The sequence below is a fragment of the Dreissena polymorpha genome, chromosome 14 (genome assembly GCF_020536995.1).
Source record: "Dreissena polymorpha isolate Duluth1 chromosome 14, UMN_Dpol_1.0, whole genome shotgun sequence".
Classification (NCBI taxonomy): domain Eukaryota; kingdom Metazoa; phylum Mollusca; class Bivalvia; order Myida; family Dreissenidae; genus Dreissena; species Dreissena polymorpha.
The window spans coordinates 31,079,784-31,106,434 of record NC_068368.1 but is presented as its reverse complement, the minus strand read 5'-3'; the positions used below and the strand labels follow the sequence as shown (position 1 = coordinate 31,106,434).

The following is a 26,651-nucleotide window of genomic DNA, read 5'->3' as shown; positions in this document are numbered from 1 at the left end:
ACCATTTGTAAAACACAACACAACATTAACAATCTTTCGTTATAATTCCTATTAATCGAACGGAAGATAACCTTCCACTGAAAACTGTAAAATGCACAGAGGAAGAAGAATTGTCCACAAATTTAACAGCTAATCCACCTATAATCGCTTCGTCAGTCACTGAAAACAGACAAACTATATGGGATCTAAACGGAAAAATACTCAAATAAGTCGTTTCAACATGTTTTATTTCTATCAGTATGAAATAATAAATCATCAAAAGTCATGCTAGACATGTAAAAATAAATAAAGTACAACTGTGTCATAGACACTGGTGCTCCCAAAAAACACGTTTGAACACAGCACATCCACTATATGAGTCGCGTTCTTAGAAAACTGGGCTTAATGCATGTGCGTAAAGTGTTGTCCCAGATTAGCCTGTGCAGTCCGCTTTTCGCTTGTATGGTATTTTTCGTTTCAAGGAATACCCTCCTTACCGAAAATCAAGTTTAGGCGGAAAGTGTTGTCCCTGATTAGCCTATGCGGACTGCACAGGCTAATCTTGGACGACACTTTACGCACATGGATTGTGCTGAGTTTTCTCAGGACGCGACTCATATATTCTACCATAGAGGAAAAGACAAACGACCATAATTCAGCGTAACTGGTCACAGTCAAAACTTCATTCTTAACAATCATCCACACATTAGGGTCATTCAGCATTTTTAAAGTTTAGGAAAACCGTCAAGCAATTAGAGTATTTGAAAACCTGCAATATTCGACCTGTATATTTCTTTCTGGGAAAAAAAACAGACCAAGGTCATATTGATTCCACCGAAACTCGTCGCAACCCAAATTCCTTTCTTTAAGATCATATACACATTAAGGTCATTAAACTGTGGAAGTTTGAGCGAAATCCTCGCAGCAATAAAAGAGGATTTGCAAACAAACATTTTGGAACTACATTGATATATTCCATAAAAGGAAAAAACAGGCACAGAGCATTAATTCTTTCAAAATTCGTTTCAGCAAAATTTATCTTCTTTATGATCATCTATGCAACAAGATCATTCAACAATTAAATCTAGAGCTACATTGACCTGGTAGTTACAGAGATGCTGAAAACACACAATTTAAGGACTGAATATTATAAGAAGGAAAACACAGACAAAGGAACATAATTCTTCAAAAACCGTTGAGCCATAATTTCCTTCTGTAAAATCATATGCACATTAAAGTCATTCGACTACGAAAGTTCGAGCGAAAAACACCCAGTAGTTGCAAAAACAAGCCTTGGGATGAATGGACAGACAAGCGCAAAGTCTAATGCCCCAACTTATTGGGGGCATAATAAAAATTTAGATCTAGTTTTAATAATCAATGAAACTAGAATAATAATGAACATAAAATCAATTTTAGAATCTAAAACCAAATTTTAATTGAGCTTAAGCGAACAATTTAATACTCAATAAAACATATATATCACATCTTACGTATTCGTGTAAACCTTATACAAATTTAACAAATCTGTTTAAACCACATAGGAAAAACACAATACGTAAAAAAGACAAACTCATACACGAAGTGTAGCAATAAATAGAGCAAAATAATGTAAATGTCACAAATAACACAACTGTTTACGAACCTGTTTGAATGCATACATTTCTAAATACAACTTGCAATAAATCAATAGTTTAAAATAATTGAAGAAGTAAACTTGAGGTGAGTATTATTCTTTTTTTATTATTTTCAAAGTTGAAGGTCTGTTATTTAGCTTAGTTTAAGTTACATGAGGTATATATTTTAGATATCTTAATGTTAGTTCCTTCAAACTGTTTCCAATAAGAATTCGCGAAAAATGAGAAAACATAAATGCAATCTTAATATTCATTTAAGCAGCCTTAGTTTACAGATTACACAAATCTGCCCCTCCGATTAAGAAAACAGAGTTTAAAATTGTTGTATAATTCAAATTGAAACTGGATATGTTGCTTTGCAGCAGGTACAGATATGTGCATTAATTTCACTTCAAATACAAACCAGAAATGTGTCACAGACAATGATGCCCACACTACCCACATTTGTCAACAGAAAAATCAACTAGATCTATATATTCTACAGCTGACAAAGGATAGAGGACCAAGGCTGGTTGTTTTCCAAATTTCCTCCATAACAATCACATAAACCTTCAGTTGTGAAAGTTTGAGCAAAACCGCCGAGCAGTTAGATAGGAGTTGAAGGCAATTATTGAACTATATATTCTATTCTGAACAAACACGCACAGGGCCATAATTCAACAAAAGCATGTCACTTCCAAAATTCCTTTCTTTATGAACATCTACACATTAGGATCATTAAACTGTGAAATTTTAAACAAGATACATAGAGTAATTAAAGATGAGTTACAAACCCTAACTTTTGGGACTATAATATATGGGCCATATCTGTGAAAAGGGGGTTTAATGCATGCCCCTGTTTAGCCTGTGCGGACTGCACCGGCTGATCAGGGACTGACACTTTACACTTTCATGGTATTTTTTGTTTACAGAAAGTCTCACCTTAGAAAAATCAAGTTTAGGCGGAAAGTGTCATGCCTGATTAGCCTGTGTGGACTGCACAGGCTATTCTGGGATGACACTTTACACAATTGCATTAAATCCCATTTTCACAGAGCGCGGCTTATTTAGTACATTACACAGAAACAAGAGCTGTTTTTGTAAAAAAATACCCCCTACTGCACTTTGAAGCCATATATTTGACCTTGAAAGATGACCTTGACCTTTCACCACTCAAAATATGCAGCTCCATGAGAAACACATGAATGCCAAATTTCAAGTTGCTATCTTCAATATTGCAAAAGTTATGACCAAGGTTAAAGTTTTGGGACAGAAAGACACACACATACAATGACAGACAGACAGACAGGCCAAAAACAATATACCCCCAATCATTCGATCAGGGGGCATAAAAAACCCATGCAAAGAGCCTTATTTCAGGCAAAACCTGTCACAGCCAATTGTATCCATTAACGATCATCTACATATCAAAGTCATTAACCCATTTATGCCTAGTGGGCTCTCCCATCAATTCTAAATTGGATCAATTTATTTCCAAAATTAGGGATGTCTAGAATATTTATTTCTAAACTTAGAATATTTCTTACAGAAAATCCTTTAAACAAACAGTGCAGACCCTGATGAGACGCTGCATCATGCAATCTACGCTGTTTGCCAAGGCTTTTTTTCTAGATGCTAGGCATACATGGTTTAAATTATGCCATTTTTAGCAACCCGTAGTTCAATAGTAAATTAAGAGGAGTTACAAAACACAAAGTTGTGCGACTACATATTGTATAGTCGAAAAACAGACAAAGGGCCATGTTTCTGAAAAAAACTGGTCGCAACAAATATTTAATGTCCTTCCTAAAGACCATTTGAGCCTTGTTTTGAGAAAATTAGGCAAAATGCATGTGCGTAAAGTGTCGTCCCAGATTAGCCTGTGCAGTCAGCAAGATATTATTGGGACAAATCTTCTGACCAAGTTTCATGAAGATCATGAAATAAATGTGGCCTCTAGAGTGTTGACAAGGTTTTACTATAGCCATATAAGGAAAAATGCCCCGCCCCCTGGCAGCCATGTTTATCAACCAACCAGCATCATTTTTGAACTCGTTCAAGATATTATTGGGATGAATCTTCTGACTAAGTTTCATGAAGATTGGACAGTAAATGTGGCCTCTAGAGAGTTAACAAGATTTTACTATAGCCATGTAAGGAAAAATGCCCCACCCCTTTCAAGCAAACATAATTATTTTCAAACTCATCCAAGATATCATTGAGACCAATCTTCTGACCAAATTTCATGAAGATTGGACAATAAATGTGGCCTCTAGAGTGTTAACAAGATTTTACTATAGCCATTTTTAGCCATATAAGGAAAAATGCCCCGCCCCTTGGCAGCCATGTTTTTCAAGCAAACGGTACATTTTTGAACTCATCCAAGATATCAATAAGACAAATCTTCTGACCAAATTTCATGAAGATTGGACAATAAATGTGGTCTCTAGAGTGTAAACAAGGTTTTTCTATAGCCATATAAGGAAAAATGACCCGCCCCCTGGCGGCCATGTTTTTCAGCCAACCGGCATCATTTGCGAACTCATCCAATATCTTATTGGGATGAATCTTCTGACCAAATTTCATGAAGATTGGACAATAAATGTGGCCTCTAGAGTGTTAACAAGATTTAACTGTAGCCATATACAGGGTTCTCAATAACTTTTGAACTAACAGGCCCAAATGTGAAACCAACAGGCCTACTATAGGGGGATCCGGGGGGCATGCTCCCCCTGAAAATTTTAAAATTGAGTACTTGATTTCCTGCATTTTGGGCCATTTTATGGCAATTTTAGTGGTCAACCAGGCACTTAAATTTGAGCATTTTTGTGCGCATTTTATGAATTTTAGCTTTTTTTTAACTTAATAAAGATAAATGGAAAACGCTCTTTATTACTTTTGTAAAATTTTAACTCAACATGTGATGAACAGAACGTCAAAATATTTTACTGCGTTTCGACCGATTCCAATATGCACCTTTTCATTGTTGTTGTTGTTATGCGTTAAGGGAGATAATGAATCGACGTCTTTGCTTAATAGCAAATAGTAACCAAATTACCGAAAAGAGCCGCAAATTTCGAAAATTCAATTGCCGATTTTCCAAATCTGAGCGAATTTCAACCGGCCAAAATCTGATTTCAAACGGCTGATTTGGCAGGACGCCGGCTTTTATTGAGAACCCTGATATATAGCCATTTAAGGAAAAATGCCCCGCCCCTTGACAGCCATTTTTTTTAAACAAAGGTTACCATTTTTTTACCTCATCCAAGATATCATGGGGACAAATCTTCTGAGCAAGTTTTATGAAGATCAGAAAATAAATGTGGCCTCTAGAGTGTGAACAAGGTTAAACTATAGCCATATAAGGTAATATAGAGAAAACTGCCCTGCCCCCTGGCGGCCATGTTTTTTCACCGATCTGGACCATTTTCGAACTCATCTGAGATATCAATGAAACCAATGTTTTGACAAAGTTTCATGATGATTGGGCAAACATTGTGACATCAAGAGTGTTCACAAGGTTTCTCTATAGCCATATAAGGAATACTGCCATGTCCCCTGGTGGCCATGTTCTTCAACGGACCGGAACCATTTTTTTAACTCAACCAACATATCATTTAGACAAACATTTTTACAAAGTTACATGAAGATTGGGCATCAAATGTGACTTCTTCAGTGTTCACAAGGATTTTCTTTTTTTGACCTAGTGACCTAGTTTTTGACCCAGCATTACCCAGTTTCGAACTCAGTTGAGGTATCAATGGGACAAATGTTCTGACCAAGTTTCATGAAGATCGGACAATAAATGTGGCCTCTAGAGTGTTCACAAGGCAAAATGTTGACGCCGCACGACGGACGACTCACAAAAGGCGATCACAAAGCTCACCATGAGCACGTTGTGCTCAGGTGAGCTAAAAACACAGAATTTGGAAACTATATATTCTATGGCATTTAAACAAACAAGAAGGATTTATTATGTCTGCCCTACTAATGTCACAGCCAAAATTCGTTTCTTGCAATCATCTACACATTTATGTAATTTATATCGTAAAAGTCTGGAAGTGATTCAAAAAGTAACAAAGGAGAAGTTGAAAACAAAAGCTTATACAATGTATATTTTATATTGGAAAAATAGACAAAAGGCCATAATTCTGCCACACCTCGTTGCAGCCCTAATTGCTTTCTTAATGATCATTTTTCACATTAAGGTAATAAATGTGTGAACTTTAAATGACATCTATATAGTAATTCAAGAGAAGCTTTAACAATAGATTCTGTTAGTACTGTCCTACATAAGCACAGACAAGTGCAAAGCCAAATGCTTACCGTTCCAAGCAATTTAACAGCAAGATTTTAATTGTATGTACATGTATACAACAAGTTGTAAATATCAAATACATTTATTTACATAAACGATCATAGTTGATAATAAAAATATTTAATACTTAAAGACTTAAAGTGAATAATACTTGCATATAACTATGTTTATTTAACACATTTTATAGAGTTTTAAATAATAAGGGATTTCACATATAAGTGCACAATTTCCCGTTTGGAATTTACTTAATGGCAATCATTGTCAATGTTTTTTATGTGTAACCTTAACTTTACATTTCACCAAAGATCATGAGTGGTATTAACAAGGCATCTAAAGTTAAATTTGATCTGAATCCTTTAATTAATATATTTAATTAACTGTTTTGTTTCCAAATAAAGTCTTATTAAATAACTCATAATTATAACATAATTGCAAAAATGTACAATTTTAATAAGAAATGTCAACAACAAACACATCTGTAATTTTAGTGCACCGAAAATAAACACTCAAATGAATCCAGAAAAATGTTTAAAAAATCTGATCAAATGCTTTCATAATAAGGCCTTAGATCACAGTAAATTTTAAATTCTGCAGATTACACAGGCTAATCTGGCACAATACTAAACGCACTTGCATTAAGCCCTGTTTTTCCAGACTGTTGCTCATATGTATCAGCAGGCAGCAGGGGTAGCGAACCTCATGCTGTACGAGCATCGCTCCTTTTCACTCACTTCTAATATTTTGTCAGTGAGTCCACATATAAAAAGTATCTGGAAAAGAAGGATTCAATCAATGTAATTAACACTGTAAAGACAATGAAGTAGATCAATAGTACATTGAAATACTTTAAAACACTCATAATAAACTTTAACAAGAGCTGTCAGAGGACAGCGCGCTCGACTATTCGAGTGCTTGACAGTATAATGTAAGCCATGATGGGAAATTGTTCATATTCAATAATTTATAAGACGATCTTTCAAAAATAAAAAAAGGAAAAAAAAAATTATTTGGGTGGTGGGGGGGTGGGGGGGCAGGGATTCTGGGTTGGGGCGTGGGGTATTGTTTGGGTGGAATCCATTGTGGTATTCAAGTGTTGTTTTGTCAAAGTATTAATAAAATCTGATCATAAATAAAGAAGTTATGGCAATTTAAGCAAAATGTTCAATTATCTAAGTATAGAAGGGGCCATTATTCTGTCAAAATGCTTGATACAGTTGTCTGCTCTTGTTTATAGGTTGGGATCATGATGGTAAACAAGTATGCAAAATATGAAAGCAATATGTCAAGGGATAAAGAAAATATTTGGGGTAGTACAAAAACTTTAACATTTGCACGCTAACGCAGAGGCAGACGCCGGGTTGAGTAGGATGGCTCCACTATATATATTTCATATATAATAGTCGAGCTAAAAATTATAATGTAAAACATTGTCTCCTTAAGAGACACTATAGTTGTTTACATTCTGACAGTTAACGTGTTAAAAAACACATCACATTTTGAATAAATCCAACGTAGATGATAGGGGAGGGCTCCATAAAATATCTGAACATAGCCAACTAACATTAAATTATCAATTTTGTCAATTTGTTTAAATAAATACAATATTTAAGCCTTGCATCACATCTGATATTATTAGATAGATAGATTTATTTCAACATAAAATGCATAGATTTACATGGCAGCATGTTATATACACACAATAAGTAATAAAAAACAACCTGCATGTATAAACAAAGCCATGTCAATCAACATTATACGTTAAGGATTGCACAATAAAGGGTTTGCAATTAAACCCTTATTTCCATTGTGGTCCTTTAGTTATAATATTGTATGACATAGGAGACAACGTTTTATATCACAGTATATAGTAATATCACAGTGAATAATAATGAAAGACATGTGACATATTTAAGTTACACTAACCTAAATGCATAGAATATATTCTGATAAGTTCTAGACTAGACAATTATTAAGAAGTTCACAATTTAAGTGTTTAAAAATTAACATAAAATTGTTTGCCAAGCTAAAGAATAATCATACAGCAACTAGATAAGACACAATAAATCTATCTATATTGACATTCAAGTTAAATCAACAGTAAGAAATCTTAAAGAGATGCACATTAAAAATCTATCTGGCTTAAAAAATGCTCCCTAACACTGTGTTTAAAAGATGGAATACTTTTGGCATCTCTGATACGCTGAGGAAGAGAGTTCCAGAGAGTACACCCATTGAAAGCAAATGACTTTTTGCCAGAACCCTTGACCCTTGGAATGGCAAACCTATTGCAATCATGCATGTTTAGATCAGTATTAGGAGAGTCTGACTGTGTTCTAACTCTGAACCTAGTATTCTTATTGTGAATATTACTGACTGGAGTAAAATTATCTTCCATATATAGCGGAGCCAACTTAGAGCTTATTTTAAAAACATGACAAAGTGTGATCTGGTTTACTCGACTTTAAATAGGCAACCAGTTAAGTCTAGTAAAGTGTTCTTTACCAATGTGAGACCTAGGATGCAAATTTAATATGAACCTGATAAGTTTATTTTGGGTGACCTGTAACTTGTTTTTTAACATTTGAGTTAAACCAGTGTACCAAACAGAGCAACTGAAGTCAAAGTGGCACTGAATTAAAGACATGACTAGAAGCCTTCTAGTATCTGTGGATAAAAATTCCTTTTTTCGATATAAAAACTTTAACCTTGCATTGGCCTTCTTGATGACTGACTCTGCCATAGAAGTAAAAGACAAATTTTGATCAATTGTAACCCCTAAATACTTGACTGATGATGTAGATGAAATGGGTGTTCCATCACATGAAATATTTAGAAAGGATTGTGACCTTAGTTTCTCCTTATTTACCTTCTGGCACTGTAATTTTGCGAGATATTTGTCTTGAAAAAATATTGGATTAAAGAATATCATTATTTTTAATATTTTCTTCCTGTTAAAAATGGATTGTGAAAAATTAGAATTGTGAAAACATTGCAAAATTTGGCTTTCAATATTGGTCAGATATGCACACCTGTGAGTACAGTTGAAACAGGCTTGAGAACTTCAATGTTTCTTGAATAAAATCATCAAAATGAATTGAGCTTTGTTCTGGAAAAACTGAGCCTAACGCATGTGCATCAACTGTTGTACCAGATTAGCCTATCTGGACTGCACAGGTTAATTTGAGACTGCACTTTAAGCACAGTTATCAAAGAACAGGGCTCAATTTATGAGCAAAGCAATGAAGCATGTCTACCACAATATATCTGAACAAAACCCTTATCAGCATTAAATGAAGCATGCCTACCACAGTAAGTCTGACTAAACCAATAAATCAGCATTAAATGCAGCATTCCTACCACGGTATGTCTGACTAAACTAATAAATCAGCATTAAATGAAGCATGCCTACCACAGTATGTCTGACTTAACCAATAAATCAGCATTACATGCACAATTCCTACCACAGTATGTCTGACTAAACTAATAAATCAGCATTATAAATGAAACATGCCTACCACAGTATGTCTGAAAACCCCAAATGGGCAATTGCTGGGGTCCCCCTTGTCCATCTTGAGCTCATAGTGGCCTGGCAGTCGCATCTTCCACACTGGCGACGAACCTAGAGGGGCCGGTAACACATGTCAATCATGTCAGGCTTTTTTCTGTCTATTTTGGGAAAAGGTACCTAGCAAAATTGGGATTTTTCGAGTCGCAAAATCTTCCAAATTGGGAAGAATTTTCATTGACAAAAGCATTTTGGGAAATTATTTTTCTGATATTTTCTTATTAAATCTAATGTTTTCATACATTTGCATTGCCTAAAAATGATAAGAAAAATATTTAACTGTTTTTTTACCATGCAGCAGTCATTGTCAACTGCTTACCTAAGTATGTGAATGATAAAAAAAAAGACTTTGTTAAGCTCGAATTTCAAATAAAATACACAGCTCGATATGTCATTAAGGATATCTACCGGGAAACACATTTTTTGGCTTCGATTATTTTGGTCAGAAATTGGGATTTTTTTTTGAGAATTGGGAAAAAATATCCATATTTGGCATTGGGAATGGGGCCCACTATTGGACCCGTGAGATAGGCAGAAAAAGGCCTGCATGTTGTATAGATAATCAAGTCATTGTGCCATTATCAGGTTCCATTTAGGATTCCCAAATATTACCAACAAGACGTGCATTTTGCATGTGAGCCTTACTCTTGGAAAACAAGGCTGAATACATGTGCATTAAGGATGAGCAGTCTGCACAGGCTAATCTGGGATGACACTTTCTGCCTAAACTGGATTTTTGATAAGGAGAGACTTCCTTTAAATAAAAATTCCATAAAAGCGGAATGTGTTGTCCCATACTGCACAGGCTAATCTGGGACTGCACTTTACCCACATGCATCAAGCCACAATGTCCCAGACTGCGGCTAATTTAAATTCATCATCTGACCAGCCATAGATGGAAGTCCTAAGAAATCCAGCCTTAAACAAACAAGTCTACAAATTGTTACATGTAAATCTTGTTGGTGGTCACAGTTTGGGTTTCACCAGGGTATCCAGGGGTGGTATTCCAGAAACATCTTAAGTCATTTCTTAAATAATTTCACTTAAGTTCAAAATTACAATGTTTTGTATTTCTTTACTAAATTAGGAAACACACGTTTTTTTGGTATTCCTAAATAACATTGGCATAATGATGTTATTTAAATGTATATATTGATGCCAGTCTATTGCAATATGTAATGAAACACTTAAGAAATTTTCCCAATTTAAGGATAAGAATAAAATTTAACTTAAGATGCTTCTGGAATACGACCCTCTGGTGTTTCCCCCACAGCAAAAGACCATGCAAAACTAAAATATAATTATTTAAGTAAAGATTGCTAGTTTATACAATTTGTTTTTACATTATGACGTTATAATATTGAGGATACACACAATATTGGATCATATGACTTAATTTTGTGAATCAGGACAGTAATCCAAAGGCAATTTTACTTCCCCAATCGTGATAGTGGATTACTTTTTACCAATAGAAATGGCCTCATAGAAAGTCAATAAAAGCTTACTTTTTACATACTAGTACCATACAATCTGGATCATGTAATTACAATGTGGCTTAGAATACCATAATAATAATATAAGTGAAAGTATGTTACTAATAATAAAATGAAACAATTAGGAGTCAAGAAATACCAGCTGTTTTATGGTAATGTGTCTATTCACCATATATATTTATAGGTTTTAGTTTAAAAGAAAATGGCTACAAAATCATATTTCTGATATCGACCCAAGCTACTATTTACCTATATTTGTGGCAGGTGCAGGAAACTTCTGCTGTGTAGCGGACTTGAAGGGGCACAGTTTATATTTGTACTCAGGGCTGGAGAACTCAAAACATTCCAGGGACAGCTTGAAGAAGGCACCGTCTTGTCCATAGAGCTGTAACAATGTGCAGAGATGCAGTTCATAGAGCTGCAACATTTTGAAGAGATACAGGCCATAGAGCTTTAACATTGTGCAGGGATGTAGTCCATACAGCTGTAACAATGTTCAGGGATACAGTCCATAATGTTGTAACAACATGCAGGAATACAGTCCATAGAGCTGTAGCAATGTGCAGGGATACAGTCCATAGAGCTGTAACAATGTGCATGGATACAGTCCATATATCTGTAACAATATGCAGGGATACAGTCCATGGAGCTGTAACAAAAAGCAGGGATACAGTCCACAGAGCTGTAAAAATCATGCAGGAATACAGTCAACCCTTTCCCGCTCCAAAGCAAAGTGAAAATGGCTCTATGTCACCAGCCTTAAACCAGAACAGCCTGCAAGTAACTTGTTTGCTGTTCAGGTTGTATGCTGTTTGCTGCTCATCAGTATCTAATAGTTGGAAACTAAGCCTTTAATACTTGAATCTATTAAGAAAGGTTTTTAATTTGATTTGATTTTCAAAGGGTTAATAATGTGTCCAAATGGTATCTAAGGTGTAAATGATAAAGGGCCCAGTACCAAGAACATTCTCAAATTCTTAGCTCAACTTAGATGAGATTTGAGTATCCACGCAGCTTAAGGTGAGAATAAAAATCAAACTGAGCTAGTCAGTCACTATCGAGCAATCTCAAAGCTCATACTGAGATAGTCAGTCAGCTACCGAGCAATCTCAAAGCTCATACTGAGATAGTCAGTCAGCTACCGAGCAATCTCAAAGCTCATACTGAGCTAGTCAGTCAGCTACCGAGCAATCTCAAAGCTCATACTGAGATAGTTAGTCAGCTATCGAGCAATCTCAAAGCTCATACTGAGATACTCAGTCAGCTGCTGAGCAATCTCAATGCTCATACTGAGATAGGCAGGTACCGAGCAATCTCAAAGCTCATACTGAGATAGTCAGTCAGCTACCGAGCAATCTCAAAGCTCATACTGAGATAGTCAGTCAGTTGCCTAGCAATCTCAAAGCTCATACTGAGATAGTCAGACAGGTTCTGAGCAATCTCAAAGCTCATACTGAGATAGTCAGTCAGCTACCGAGCAATCTCAAAGCTCATACTGAGATAGTCAGTCAGGTACTGAGCAATCTTAAAGCTCATACTGAGATACTCAGTCAGCTACCGAGCAATCTCAAAGCTCATACTGAGATAGTCAGTCAGCTATCGAGCAATCTCAAAGCTCATACTGAGATAGTCAGTCAGCTACCGAGCAATCTCAAAGCTCATACTGAGATAGTCAGTCAGCTACCGAGCAATCTCAAAGCTCATACTGAGACAGTCAGTCAGCTATCGAGCAATATCAAAGCTCATACTGAGATAGTCAGTCAGCTATCTAGCAATCACAAAGCTCATACTGAGATAGTCAGTCAACTACCGAGCAATCTCAAAGCTCATACTGAGATAGTCAGTCAACTACCGAGCAATCTCAAAGCTCATACTGAGATAGTCAGTCAGCTACCGAGCAATCTCAAAGCTCATACTGAGATATTCAGTCAGCTACCGAGCAATCTTAAAGCTCATACTGAGATAGACAGTCAGCTACCGAGCAATCTAAAACTGAGATAATCAGTCAGGTACTGAGCAATCTCAAAGCTCAGCTATATGAATATGCACATGTTCCTCCTCAAAATCAGCACTGAGTCGCTCTAAACAAAGTTAAAAAAGCTTGTAAGAACACCAAATTGAAAATAATGGGCAAACTCATCTCAATAATTGAGAAATAAACCAAAGTTGAGTGAGAATATTGACATTAGTATGATCGTGATACCAGGCCCAGGTAGTTGACTTTAAAGTGTGTAAAGCCCTGTTGATGGCCAATAACTGAATGGATCTTAGAGAGGTATCAGTTATAGCGGAAGACAAGAGATGTGTTTGTCATAAACACATTGCCCCCTATTGCGCCGCTTTGAAGCCGTATATTTGACCTTTGACCTTGAAGGATGACCTTGACCTTTTACCAATCAAAATGTGCAGCTCCATGAGATTCACATGCATGCAAAATATCAAGTTGCTATCTTCAATATTGCAAAAGTTATGGCCAATGTTAAAGCTTTCCAACGAACTGACAGACTGACTGACGGACAGTTCAACTGCTATATGCCATCCTACCTGGGGCATACAAATGATGTTTATTTCAATAAAAAGTATGATGCATAACGCTCAACAGAACAAAAGGTGATCACAAAAGCTCACAATGAGCACTTTGTACTCAGGTGGCTAAAGAAAAGAGGTTGCAAAATATGACAAGGATTTGCATGTGCCTGTATGTTCCTGTCAAATAATATGTTCAGCTTGTCTGGATAGTTATTGTAAATTTCATTGTAGTTAATATAGCCATATTTATAATCCCACAGTCCTTAACATTGGACAAGCTCGTAAACACAACAAATCTGCCTATCTATACAAGATATGAGATTTTTGTACCAGATGACAAAAAAAGATCTGGTTTAGGGTGAATCACTTGGCAATTTTTACCAGAATATTTAATAACATTGTCTATAGTTTTAAACTTAAAACAAGCAATGTGTTTGTGAAATACTATGTCCCATTATATTTGACCTTTGACCTTGAAGGATGACCTTGACCTTTAACTTTCACCACTCAAAATGTGCAGCTCAATGAGATACACATGCATGCCAAATATGAAGTTGCTATCTTCAATATTGCAAAAGTTATGGCCAATGTTAAAGTTTGACGCAAACAAACCAACAAACAGACAGGGAAAAAAACAATATGTCCGCCAGTATAGACTGGGGGACATAAAAAACAACAACTTAATTTCCCTTATAATTCTTCTTGGGAACCATCTGATAAAGAAACCTCTAGTGGTCGTTTATAAAGTGTGTACGTTTCAACATTAGGCAAAGATATACAATTGAAATTATGACAAAGGTTCACACATTTGCATTGTTGGAAGCCCTCCCTTTCTGCACATATTCCAGACGGATTTTCTTGCCCAGTTCACGTATTTTAGCATCCTCCCTCCCCACATCTTTGGCTTCTTGGCAGGTATTGGAGCACGGAGCATGGGTGAGTGTCCCTTTAAGCCGCTTCTCTTAAATAGATCATAACAAGCAGACAGGATTAAAGGGATAGATCATGGGTAAGATAGAGATATTTTGGCTTTTATGTAAATCATTAATGTCTGATGTAGAATTTTTAACACTTGAAGTCTGAAACTTAACTCAACCTAGATGAAAAAAAAGCACATACAAAAGCAAGATCATAAAATATTTACATTAGTGGAAAGTTTACTCAGAAAAAGAAAGATATGGAGTCACTTAATTTTGCAGAGGTCTAAATTTTGTACTACTGCTATTTCACACAATTTTGACCACTACAAAAGACTTTTCTATTTAGAAGGTTCATGGCAGAGTACACATTGTTGTTGTTTTTTCATCCATGAGTTAACAGTTCCTAAATATCCATCTTTACAAAGAGTAAAATAAACAAATCAAAATGTGAAATGCATATTTGAATTTATCTTTTTAAATTCCATGATCAAACGTTCTTTTTCCAATTTTTCTAAGTTTAGAAAGCATGTAAAAAATGCTGACATGCATTACCTTAAATTTTCTGCATGAAAGAGCAGGTATTTTCATTTAAACAATGGCTTTATTATCACAGACAAAAGAGCAGTCCCGTGCATGACTGTCGGAGAAAGCTTATGAACATTTTGAATTGTTGCAAAATCCAGATTTAACTTTTCATTTATTTCTGTAGGCTTGTAGCCATAGCCTTACTTCTTTATAGTAACCCTGATTCCTAATGTCGACTCGTTATTTTTCTGTATTCATTTTTCCCCATATATACAAATAAATAATAAATCAAAAACAAACAAGAGCTCCATAGTTGTAGACAGATGCCCACCAAACAGGGCCTGACACCCATCACTCAATCCTTTGATGACACATCAAACGGATACCAAGTTAGCACTCAATGTCACAGTTACCTTGACCTTTGACCTAGTAACCCCAATTTCATAATGGGTCATCTATTTTCCAAGGCCAATGCATATGTGAAGTATGAAGCCAATGGGTCAATTTGTTGACGAGTTATTGATCAGAAATATTTTCACACTTGTTGTGAAAGTGACCTTGACCTTTGACCTAGTGACACCAATTCCGATAGGGGTAATCTACTGGTCAAGGCCAATGCCCATGTGAAGTAACAAGCTAATTGGTGGATTCGTTGAAGAGTTATTGATTGAAAAACGATTTTCACACTTAATGTGCCAGTAACCTTGACCTTTAACCAAGTGACCCCTATATCAATAGAGATAATCTACTATCCAAGGCCTATGCACATGTGAAGTATCAAGCCAAACAGTCAATTTTTTTACTATTTATTGATCGGAAACAATGTTCACACTTATTGCAACAGTGACCTTGACCTTAGACCTACCTTGTGACTCAAATTTCAACAGAGGTCATCTACTGTTCAAGGCCAATGCATAAGCCAATTTCAAGCCAATCAGTCAATTCATTGACGAGTTATTGATCGGAAACGCACTGATCTACCGTCAGACAGACTGACAGACCAACCGACAGACCGACATCCATCAAAACAATATACCCCTTCTTCTTTGAAGGGGGGCAAAATTATATATCTAACACTTGCATAAAACTGTGGATGAACATCGGTTCAGTTGAACACTATGTAGTACCTTTTAAAACACTTTTCAACTTCGGGATGTGTAAAAACAAAAGATATTAAAAACCTGTAAGTTTCACTCCGGAGAAAACGGTAATGCCACTCCATTCATCACTGCCGTCACAGCAGTCGCACACCCCATCATTGACCCGAGATCCAGGGATGTATTGTACACCAAGATCCTGGTTTTGGAATGTGCAGTAAAACCTAGAATCAGCAGAAATGCATGGTGAGCAGTGTGTATGAGCCTCTTTCTGTGAAAACTGGGCTGAATGCATGTGCGTAAAGTAATGTCTCTTATTAGCTCTAGCAGTCCACACAGACTAATCGGGGACAATCCTTTCTGCCAAAACTATATTTTCATTTAGAAGTGACTTTCTTTATAAAAAAAATTCCATAAAAGCAGAAAGTTTTGTCTGTGATAAACCTTCATAAACATGCCCAGTTTTCAGAGAAGGGTGATATGATAACATCCACAAGTATAAGTTATATAATTTATATAATACATAATACGGTATACAGGTTATACAATAAAGTTGCGAATATAGTTATAAAATACACAAGCAATGGTAACAAATAGCATATTTCACAATATAAGAACAACATAATTAAAACCCCTTAAATTCAACAGTATGCATAAACATGGTTTCCAAGCAATAAAGATAGCTGATAAATTGATATCATGGTTTATTTGTTTTCTGATGTTGATGATATATGAAAGTTTGAGATGTCTTATAAAAAAAAAATCTATGTCAGTTTTCAAAGAAACAGATTTTCATAATCCAAACTCAAATTTAACTTGTGGTATTTCGGGCTTAACAAATGTGCATCCAATGTCATCCCAAATCATCCACAAAGGTATATGCCATTTAAAATAAAACATTCTTACTTACCATACCTTACCAGGTTTTACATGCAGTTGCATACCCCCAAAGTTAAATTATACAAGTGTGCATTAAACCCCGTTGATCGTAATGCTCACCTGAACTAGCATGTGTCTTATTCGACAGTCTGATTTGGTACGACACTTAACCCTTTACCATTTAGGTACGTATTTTCAAGCATTTTTGGTCCCATAGAAAGTTAAATATAACTAAAAAAAATTCTTACTAAATTGAAGTTTTAAAGGCTTCAATTCAAATCCTTAGATACTGATGAACAGCATAAAACTTGAACAGACCGCGAGTTAAAAAGGTAATAGAGTAAAGACTGTGAGTTACTCGCAGGCTGTCCTGGTTTTATGCTGGTTGCAAAAGCCATGTTCACTTTGCTTCTGATTTGGTACATGTATGACACTGGAGATGTGTGCATTAAGCCCTGTTGTCAGCATCACGACTCAATGGTGTCACTGACATTGACAGTGGGTTTTTTCACCATTTTGGGAATGGGGCCTGGTCCCTTTCAATCGGAAAAAGGTGCGGCGTTTTGACTAAAATTGGGAAATTTGTGTTGTTGCTGTTTTGCTAACAAATGCTTCAAATTTAGAATATAAGTGTTTTTCAGTATTATTTTGAATAAGGTTGAACTGATATAGCTGGATGGGAGATGAAAAAAAATGTTTAAATTAATAAAAAATAATTGTTTTTTTTTAAACCTTCAACGGAAAAAAAAACACTGAAATTGAATATACTTGGAATCCGGGCAGGCAGACGTCCCAGGCTCATCTGTAGAATCCTCACAATCACAGTAGTCATCATTCACTGAACTAAAGGGAATGGACTCCTGAAACAAGCATAATTAACTGAAATAAAGGGAATTAACTGCTAAAACCAACATCATCCATTTAACTAAAGAGAATTACCTCCTGAAACCAACATCATCCATTGAACTTAAGAGAATGACCTTTCTAAAACCAACATCATCCATTGAACTACAGAGAAAGACCTCCAGAAACCAACATCATCCATAGAACTTAAGAGAATGACCTCCTGAAACCAACATCATCCATTGAACTAAAGGAAATGACATCCTGAAACCAACATCATCCATAGAACTACAGAGAATTACCTCCAGAAACCAACATCATCCATTGAACTAAAGGAAATGACATCCTGAAACCAACATCATCCATAGAACTACAGAGAATTACCTCCAGAAACCAACATCATCCATTGAACTACAGAGAATGACCTCCTGAAACCAACATCATGAATTGAACTAAAGGGAATTAACTCCCGAAACCAACATCATCCATTGAACTACAGAGAATTACCTCCATAAACCAGCATTATCTATTGAACTACAGAGAATTACCTCCAGAAACCAACATCATCCATTGAACTACAGAGAATTACCTCCTGAAACCAACATTATCCATTGAACTACAGAGAATTACCTCCAGAAACCAACATCATCCATTGAACTACAGAGAATTACCTCCAGAAACCAACATCATCCATTGAACTACAGAGAATGACCTCCAGAAACCAACATCATGAATGGAACAACAGAGAATTACCTCCAGAAACCAACATCATCCATTGAACTACAGAGAATGACCTCCAGAAACCAACATCATGAATGGAACTAAAGGGAATTAACACATGAAACCAACATAATTCACTGAACTTAAGTGAATTAACCTCCTGAAAAGAACAGCATTTACTGAACTAAAGGGAATCACATTCTGAAACAAACTGTCAAACAACATTCATTGAACTTCAGGGAAATATCTTCTAAAACTAACATTTTTTACTGATCTTGAAAAATCACTTTCTGAAACAAAGATTGTTCATGGTACTTAACGGAAATATCTTTTAAAACAAACATCAAGGGAATAAACTCATAAAACAGGCATCAATCACTTAACTTTTGGATTTAACTCATGAAACAGTCAAAGTTCATGAAGGGCATAGTTAACCCTTAAAATGGTGATTAATCACCCCACTAAAAGAAATAACTCCTGTTACAGTTACAATTACTCAACTTGATGACATTACCTTACTGAAACAATGATCAACTTATCATTCTCGTAACTAAAACAACTTCTGGAACATTCAATATTCATGTAATAACATACACAGGAACTCAGCATTAGTTACTACCCCCTCCCCAAGCTGCTTCCCCCAACCAAAACTCTCACAATTGTCAATTTTTTTTTACAAAATAACAACACAAAAAAGTAAGTCGAAAAAAAAATTACACATAACTTTTTTTGTCTTGTTATTTAACAAATGGACAATTTTGAGAGTTTTTGGAGGGGGTAGCAGTTGGGGGAGGGGGAGAGTAACTAATGCCGAGTGCCTGTGATAACATACAGACTTTCATGTACAATAAGAAACAGACAGAACTTTCTTGCTGATACTTGTGATCACTTAGAAAATTTTACACAGATATATTGCTACCAAATTACCAATAGAGAATTGAGTCAAATGTTTAAATGATAACAATATATATCAAACATATAACATTAACATATATTTAATCCAAGTAATACGCAACAAGAGCTGTCACCATAGGATGACTTATGCCCCCTATAAACGCTTGATAGAAGTTATGAGCTTTTTTCGAAACCTAAACGCAGATTTCGAAACCTAAACACGGACCCTAAATTCAAGGTTAAGGTCACAGGGGTCAAAATTTTTGTGCCTATGGAAAGGCCTTGTCCATATACACATGCATACCAAATGTGCAGGTTATATCTCAAGGGACATAGAAGTAATGAGCATTTTTCGAAACCTAAACGCAGATTTCGAAACCTAAACACGGACCCTAAATTCAAGGTCAAGGTCACAGGGGTCAAATTTTGTGTGCGTATGGAAAGGCCTTGTCCATATACACATGCATACCAAATGTGCAGGTTATATCTCAAGGGACATAGAAGTAATGAGCATTTTTCGAAACCTAAACGCAGATTTCGAAACCTAAACGCGGACCCTTAGTTCAACGTCAAGGTCACAGGGGTCAAAATTTGTGTGCGTATGGAAAGGCCTTGTCCATATACACATGCATACCAAATATGAAGGTTATATCTCAAGGGACATAGAAGTTATGAGCATTTTTCGAAACCTAAACACAGATTCGAAACCTAAATGCGGACCCTAAGTTCAATGTCAAGGTCACAGGGGTCAAAATTTGTGTGCGTATGGAAAGGCCTTGTCCATATTCACATGCATACCAAATATGAAGTTTACATCTCAAGGGACATAGAAGTTATGAGCATTTTTCGAAACCTAAAGTGTGACGGAAAGATGGACAGAAGGACGGACAGTCCGATCACTATATGCCCTCCTACCGGGGGGCATTAAAATTAGTGTATTGTTGTGTTGCAGATTTTTTTAATTGTTTAACTCACCTTTGAATTCAAACACTGAAAGTTTCCATTTTGCGGCGTATATTTTTCAGATAAGGAATCCAAAATTCCCAGTACTTTTGGTTCTGTATTAATTGTATAATGGGTGTCTATGACATTGAATTTATTTTCACTCTGAACATCAGTGTCATGCTCATTGTTTGTTTCACGGTCCTTGGAATCATCACTAGGGACATAATTGTCAATTTCTGGTGGATCTTGCATCACTTTACCTGCATGTAAAACTCTGGATTTAAGATCTTTTTGATGGGAAAAATTGAGCACTTTCATAGAGAATATTTGAAAACACAGATAAATTCCACCAGCGAAGGCAATCAGCAAAACAATCCTATATTTACGCCGAAGTATAATGAAATTCATGTTAAAAAGTCTGTTGGGCTCTTGATATGCTGGTTTTGGAAGATTCACTCCTGAAAGAAAAAAAACAAACATCTCAAACAAACAAGCATGTCGATGGTCCCAATTTAAAATGCCGAACTTACAAAAACACAACTTTCCATTTTCATAACTATATGCAAAATGCCGAAGTTAAAAATTATTCGGCTTCGAATTTTACAATAATATTCAGCTTCGCATTTTTGAGTGTTCAGTTTCACATTTTTGCATATTTTTATTTCCACAATCACAGTTTGGCATTTTATCATATGGCCGGTTTTGTGTGTTCTGATTGGTTAGGCGGTTCGCCGTTTTCTGGGCATGTGCGCACTGATTTCCCTCCCAACACAGTGCAAAAATCAGGAAATGACAAAAAATGTAGGTTCAGCATTTTGAATGGGGACCATCGATTTAAAATTGAGTTATCTGTTACAAAAACATTTCCTGTTTTGTGATGATACACAGTTACGTTTTCTTTTTTAGTGAAAGAGGACTATTTACCTAAGCCATAACAAATTAACCGCATTGAAAGTAATGTAAAAAATTTAAAAGGTCCCTGTAGTTTTTTTATTGACTGATTATGTTAAAAAGGATTCCTTGTAAGCTATTTTCTTTCAAGTAAGTTGCAATAATTCCACTCTAAACTTTATAACCAAAAGGTTGCTGAATGAGATCGTTTATATGGACTAGTAGTTTGTTGTTTGTATTGTATATTAATAGTTGTCATTCTATTTGTTTACACCATTCCTGAAAAAATTGGAAATCTTATCCTTAACTTTTTCCTTTCTGTTTTGCCTCAGAAATTTCATATCACCTGCTGAGACTTTACTTAAATTTTATTTAACTTATCTCATTATTTGTATTTCTCCACATAAAGTCTAGCTTTGCAGATTATGGCAAAAATGTTACATGTTCAAATTCCAAGGTGCTTTCAAATTTGTCTAATTTTTTTTTTTTTGCAGATCTGTTTTACCAATCAAGTCAGGGGCTTCGTGCATATAAACTGACTCACAGAGCCTTTGATAATTTTTGCTGTGACGGCCCAGGGACATCTAGTCAATTATCATAATAATGAGATTGGAGAAAAACCCATATTGCAATTTTCAAAACATTATAATCCACTGCAAACCACAATTGTATCACATATGTAGATTCTGACCGGATTCTGTATTATCCGAAAATACTATCAAAAGAAAAGTTTACGTTTCTGAAACCAAATCACAATTACCCGCTATTTCAATAATTAATGTATATGGATAACCGATTCATAACACTGCTACTCACTTTTTAAGCATATCAATGTCAAATTAACTTCCTTTGCCTCGAGCAATCAAAAGTGACATACGTATCAGCCATGGGGGCTGCCATTTTGAATGGGTGGTCACGTGATCTCAAGCACGACGGTTACATTACATTCATGTATGTGAGAGCATTGAACGACATCTCTGCATGGAGGTTGTACAGAGTTTTTTAGATCAATGCCCTGACATTTATGCAATATACTATGTTTTGTTCTTTGTCTGGTATATTCATTGAATCATAAGTCTTAAATAAGACATGCATTGAAGGTGAAATACACACATATATATTTTTCTGCATACCATTAATCTTTGCGTTTCTCACTGCCTTTGTACATCTATATGGTTCTAAACGACTTTTCTAACAAAAATATGATCATAGACCTACCAATAAACAATGATGATTGATAAATATTTGATATTATTAACATTAAAGTATACGGAACATTTGATAAAATGTTCTACATTTTAATATAGTAATTTTTGCACAAAAATACTTATACCGGTAATCAAGAAATAAGGAGTACAACATTTTGATTTCGTTTTTCAAGAAATCTAGTTTGTACTCATCGCATATTTTTTGTTGTTTTTAGCTGGTAAGCAAAAAACGTATTGTTTTCCAATTAAATGGATTGTTGATGAAATTAGCCCGAAGGGCCGAGATAGTCGAATAAAAAATAAAAAAATCTTGCGAAAAATAACACTACCGGTAATTTCTCTTATTTAAAGTCTGCACGTTCGTTTTCAATAGGCTTCTACCTGGTATGTTGTGGAACAAGAGTCACTGAAACTAACTGAGATGAAAACAGACGTGTAATATTGGATGACAGAATAACAGTGATAACTATCAATTCGATATAAAATAAATTTCATTTAAAAGTAGAACATTTACAAGTATAGGTAGATAGCTGTGTTCAACTAAGTTGTGTCGGAACAGCCGGACCGAGCATGTATTGGTCTCCTATGTCTTGCAATAATCAATTTCTAACATATCGGTTCACCAAGTGTGAACGCGAATCTCTTAATAGTACTATTATTTAATGAATTGGCATATGTTTGTTTTGCGTTTTGTGTAACTAAAACACAATTTAACAGGCATTTTCGTTAAATGGAAAATGCAATGTAAACATTAAAATTCAATGTTTTAAACTTATGTAAGCTCGCAATCGTAATGCTACGCATAAACAGTATGAGATAATACACACCTTTAGTTCGTAACATATTCACCGTAAGCTGACTTCCATTGGCACCATGCACATTTGTCTTGTAAGACAGACGTTTTTTAACAAGCGCAAGTACAATCCATTCCATCTACGATGCGCTCAGAGGTTGCTTTAGGTCTGATACCGACATATTGACAGTATCTAAGGTTAGAAGTATATCTAGGAAAATATATTTTTCGATGACATTCAAAAATTTAAATAATTCCTACTTAAAACTTCAAATTCCATAATGATGAGAAAGACATAGTTATTAATTACTCGCATTTTTTAAGTGTCAAACCGCAAAAGCTAAAATTAGACATGAAATGTAAACAGTTAATAAAAGGACTTGTTAACAGATTTTCTTTTTTATATCATTGGAATGTGTTTACTAACAAATCGTTACTGTGATAAATAGTATTAACTTAATACAACAGAAAGACACTAAACTGCAGGAAAATATTGCCTTACCGATGAGTCCGATCCTGGCCATCTGAAAACAAACGATAGTGTCCTACTTCTTAAAATAATGCTTCGAGATTTAGGACTTACTTATATGTATCACAAGGATAATTTATCAATTATGGATGTAAACTGTATATTTCAGCGTATCAAGGACGTCTCTTTACAAAAATGGCTAAGTGACATTGATAGTTTGCCTAAGATTGACAGTTATCGCATTTTAAAATCAAATCTTGAATTTGAGAAATATTTTGACATAGTAGTTAATGCGAGGTATAGAATTTGCTTAACAAGACTACGGTGTTCGGCGCACCGACTCTTAATTGAAGAATGCAGGTTTAGAAATATCCATAGAAATGAAAGAATATGAACTAGATGCAATATGTGTGTTATTGAAAACGAATATCATTTTCTGCTTATCTGTCCATTTTATAGAGATCTGAGAAAAGCATATTTACCAAAATATTTCCTTCGGTGGCCTTCCAGTTAAAGTTCAAACAATTACTGTCCTCTAATAAAAGAAAGACGATCATAAACCTTGCTAAATTTACCAGATTAGCCTTCGAGTTAAAAGCTAGTAGGGATAAGTTTCATCGAAAGAAACCATATATACCATAACATAAGAAAAGCAAAACAAAAACAAAAAAACAACAACACATTGTTGTTTTTCTGCTGTCCAATTTTCAATTAAAAGGTTGTCGGCTTTATTTTTTGACGATTGTCTGAACTGCCAGTCGGATAAGTTAGCATTGTGCTAATTTGTTGTTTATAATTATACTGGTGTCATTTTCCTTTTGGTGTAGTACTACTAACAGTCCTTGTATAAGTCATTGTATGTTGCAATTATTAGATTCTTTAATAGCAAAGATTTGAAAATGTTACATATATGTGTATATATATATATATATTGTATTTTCAAGACAAAAATGTTTATAGCTTAAAATGTTTGTACATACATGTCTTTCAGTATTTCGTTATTTAAAAACAATGTTCACATTTTTTCCAATCACTGACATTATTTGAAAATCCTCATTTAAACAAGCAGTGATTAAGTCCCTCGAAAACATTAAAGATTCTATTTCGAATAGACACACCAGAATATAAATAAGACAAACATTATTGTGATATTGTTACATGAGGATTGTCGTCAATTTACAAATGCAGTTAATGAAGACTTATACGTTTAATAGTTAAATAGCAATTACGCCAGACTGCACAAATCTTTGGAAAGCCCATCTAAAAGTATACACTGATTAATTAAATATGTAATGGAACTTGATAGATATATGTACATGTTTAAACATGTCCATTTTAGCACATAACATGCCCATGGCATGTCTTCTCGGCGGACAGACACGACTACGGATGGAGGGACGCACATACATGTACAAATGCGTACCTCACTGACTTTTAGGTTCACAAGATTTTTTCCAAAAGTGACTTAAATTTCACTAAAATCTGTAAATTGAAAATTCTTTGATGACACTTAATATGAAGTCCTTACATTAAAGGGGCCGTCCAACAGATAAAGCGTCGTATCGGCGCGATTCTATATTTTGGGAAACTACGAGGATTGCTTATATAGCTAAACAATACATCTTCTTTGAATGTGAGCGTGGATGGTCGCGTGGTCTAGGCGGGAGGCTTTTTACTCCAGGACCCCAGGAATCCAGGGATCAGTGGTTCGAACCCTGTTGAGGGTTACTTTTTCCCTTTTTTTAAATTGTATTCTTGTTTTTTTACTGGAGATTTATAGTTCAAATGTTTAAATTTATCAATATAAAGCATTTGAAGCATTTAATTACAAGCTGCAATACATTCCAAAATCTGTTTGACGGCCCCTTTAAATGTAACACGACATAAGTCCGTATGGCAAGGATGCCCACACAGTATTCTATTGTCTCAAAACTCCACCAAAGCTAGAACCATATATGTTAATGAACGAATTTGACTTTCTAAAATTCAAATAAATTCAAGAAAATAATTTAAATCCTAACAAGCTTAGAAAATGTCTTTCTATGGTGAAAAACCAAAGCATATTTGATTTAATTCATACTCTAGTAGTGTGGTCAATAGTACCCAACCATCACAGCAATGTCAACAAATTTTGAATGAATTTGAAAATCGTGTGTCCTGGTAAAATGTGTGAATGAAGCAGCGTTTTGTGTTTGATTAAAGTATGGGCATACGTATTGCTTTGTACCTCGGTACAAAATAACAATAATGTTTTACCTTTGGTTTTGTACTTTAATTTAACAAATTGATATCACAAAATAAATTGTTCTGTCAATACCAAAGTAACAAGTTACACGGTATCTATAGCTATTCAGTATTCTTGGACAGTTTGTATATAAACCTTAGTCTGAGCTGATTATGGTAAATCATATGATGGGCATAATTGGCATGCAGATAGTACCCCTAATATAAGAGTGGTCCAACCGGTGTAAGTTGATAACGTATAAAAAGTAACATATGAGGTTTTGCAAGTCTTGTAATTGTGTGTAACACTATAAACTATAGGGTCAACGTAATACATGTACATATGGATGACGCTTAAATACAGACCAAACTGGATACACATGAAGTGTTCTGCTTGTTTCTGGGATCTTTATTCTTTGTCTGGTGCTGCCCACCCTAAAATAACAAGAGGGCCTGAAAGGCCCAAAGTCGCTCACCTGAGATAACAAGATATTATTGGGACAAATCTTCTGACCAAGTTTCATGAAGACCGCCCATTGGAGGCCATGTTTTTCAAGCAAACATAATTATTTTCAAAGATCATCCAAGATATCACTGAGACCAATCTTCTGACCAAATGTCATGAAGATTGGGCAATTAATGTGGCCTCCAGAGTGTTAACAAGGTTTTACTATAGCCATATTTGGAAAAATGCCCCGCCCCCTGGCGACTATGTTTTTCATCCAAAGGGCATCATTTTTAAAC

At 35.2% G+C, this 26,651-nt stretch overlaps 1 protein-coding gene across 1 annotated transcript; it reads right to left on the bottom strand.

Annotated features, from left to right (window-relative positions):
• Positions 1-210: 210 nt before the first annotated feature.
• Positions 211-22,137, bottom strand: LOC127857662 (glucosidase 2 subunit beta-like). Its single transcript, XM_052394251.1, has 8 exons — positions 22,031-22,137; positions 20,354-20,781; positions 17,690-17,781; positions 16,127-16,266; positions 14,307-14,461; positions 11,221-11,356; positions 9,429-9,532; positions 211-6,683 (listed from the first exon to the last, which is right to left on the bottom strand). Exons 2-8 carry the CDS (start codon positions 20,729-20,731, stop codon positions 6,585-6,587), a joined length of 1,104 nt encoding a protein of 367 aa, XP_052250211.1. The 5' UTR covers positions 20,732-20,781; positions 22,031-22,137; the 3' UTR covers positions 211-6,584.
• Positions 22,138-26,651: the final 4,514 nt, after the last annotated feature.

Coding starts and splice junctions, on each gene's coding strand:
- LOC127857662 (XM_052394251.1), bottom strand. CDS start 20,731: ATGAATTTCATTATACTTCGGCGTAAATATAGGATTGTTTTGCTGATT. Junction 14,462..16,126: donor CTCCGGAGTGAAACTTACAG/GTTTTTAATATC, acceptor GATCTATTTAAG/AGAAGCGGCTTAAAGGGACA. Junction 11,357..14,306: donor GGGCTTCCAACAATGCAAAT/GTGTGAACCTTT, acceptor ACATTGTTACAG/CTCTATGGACAAGACGGTGC.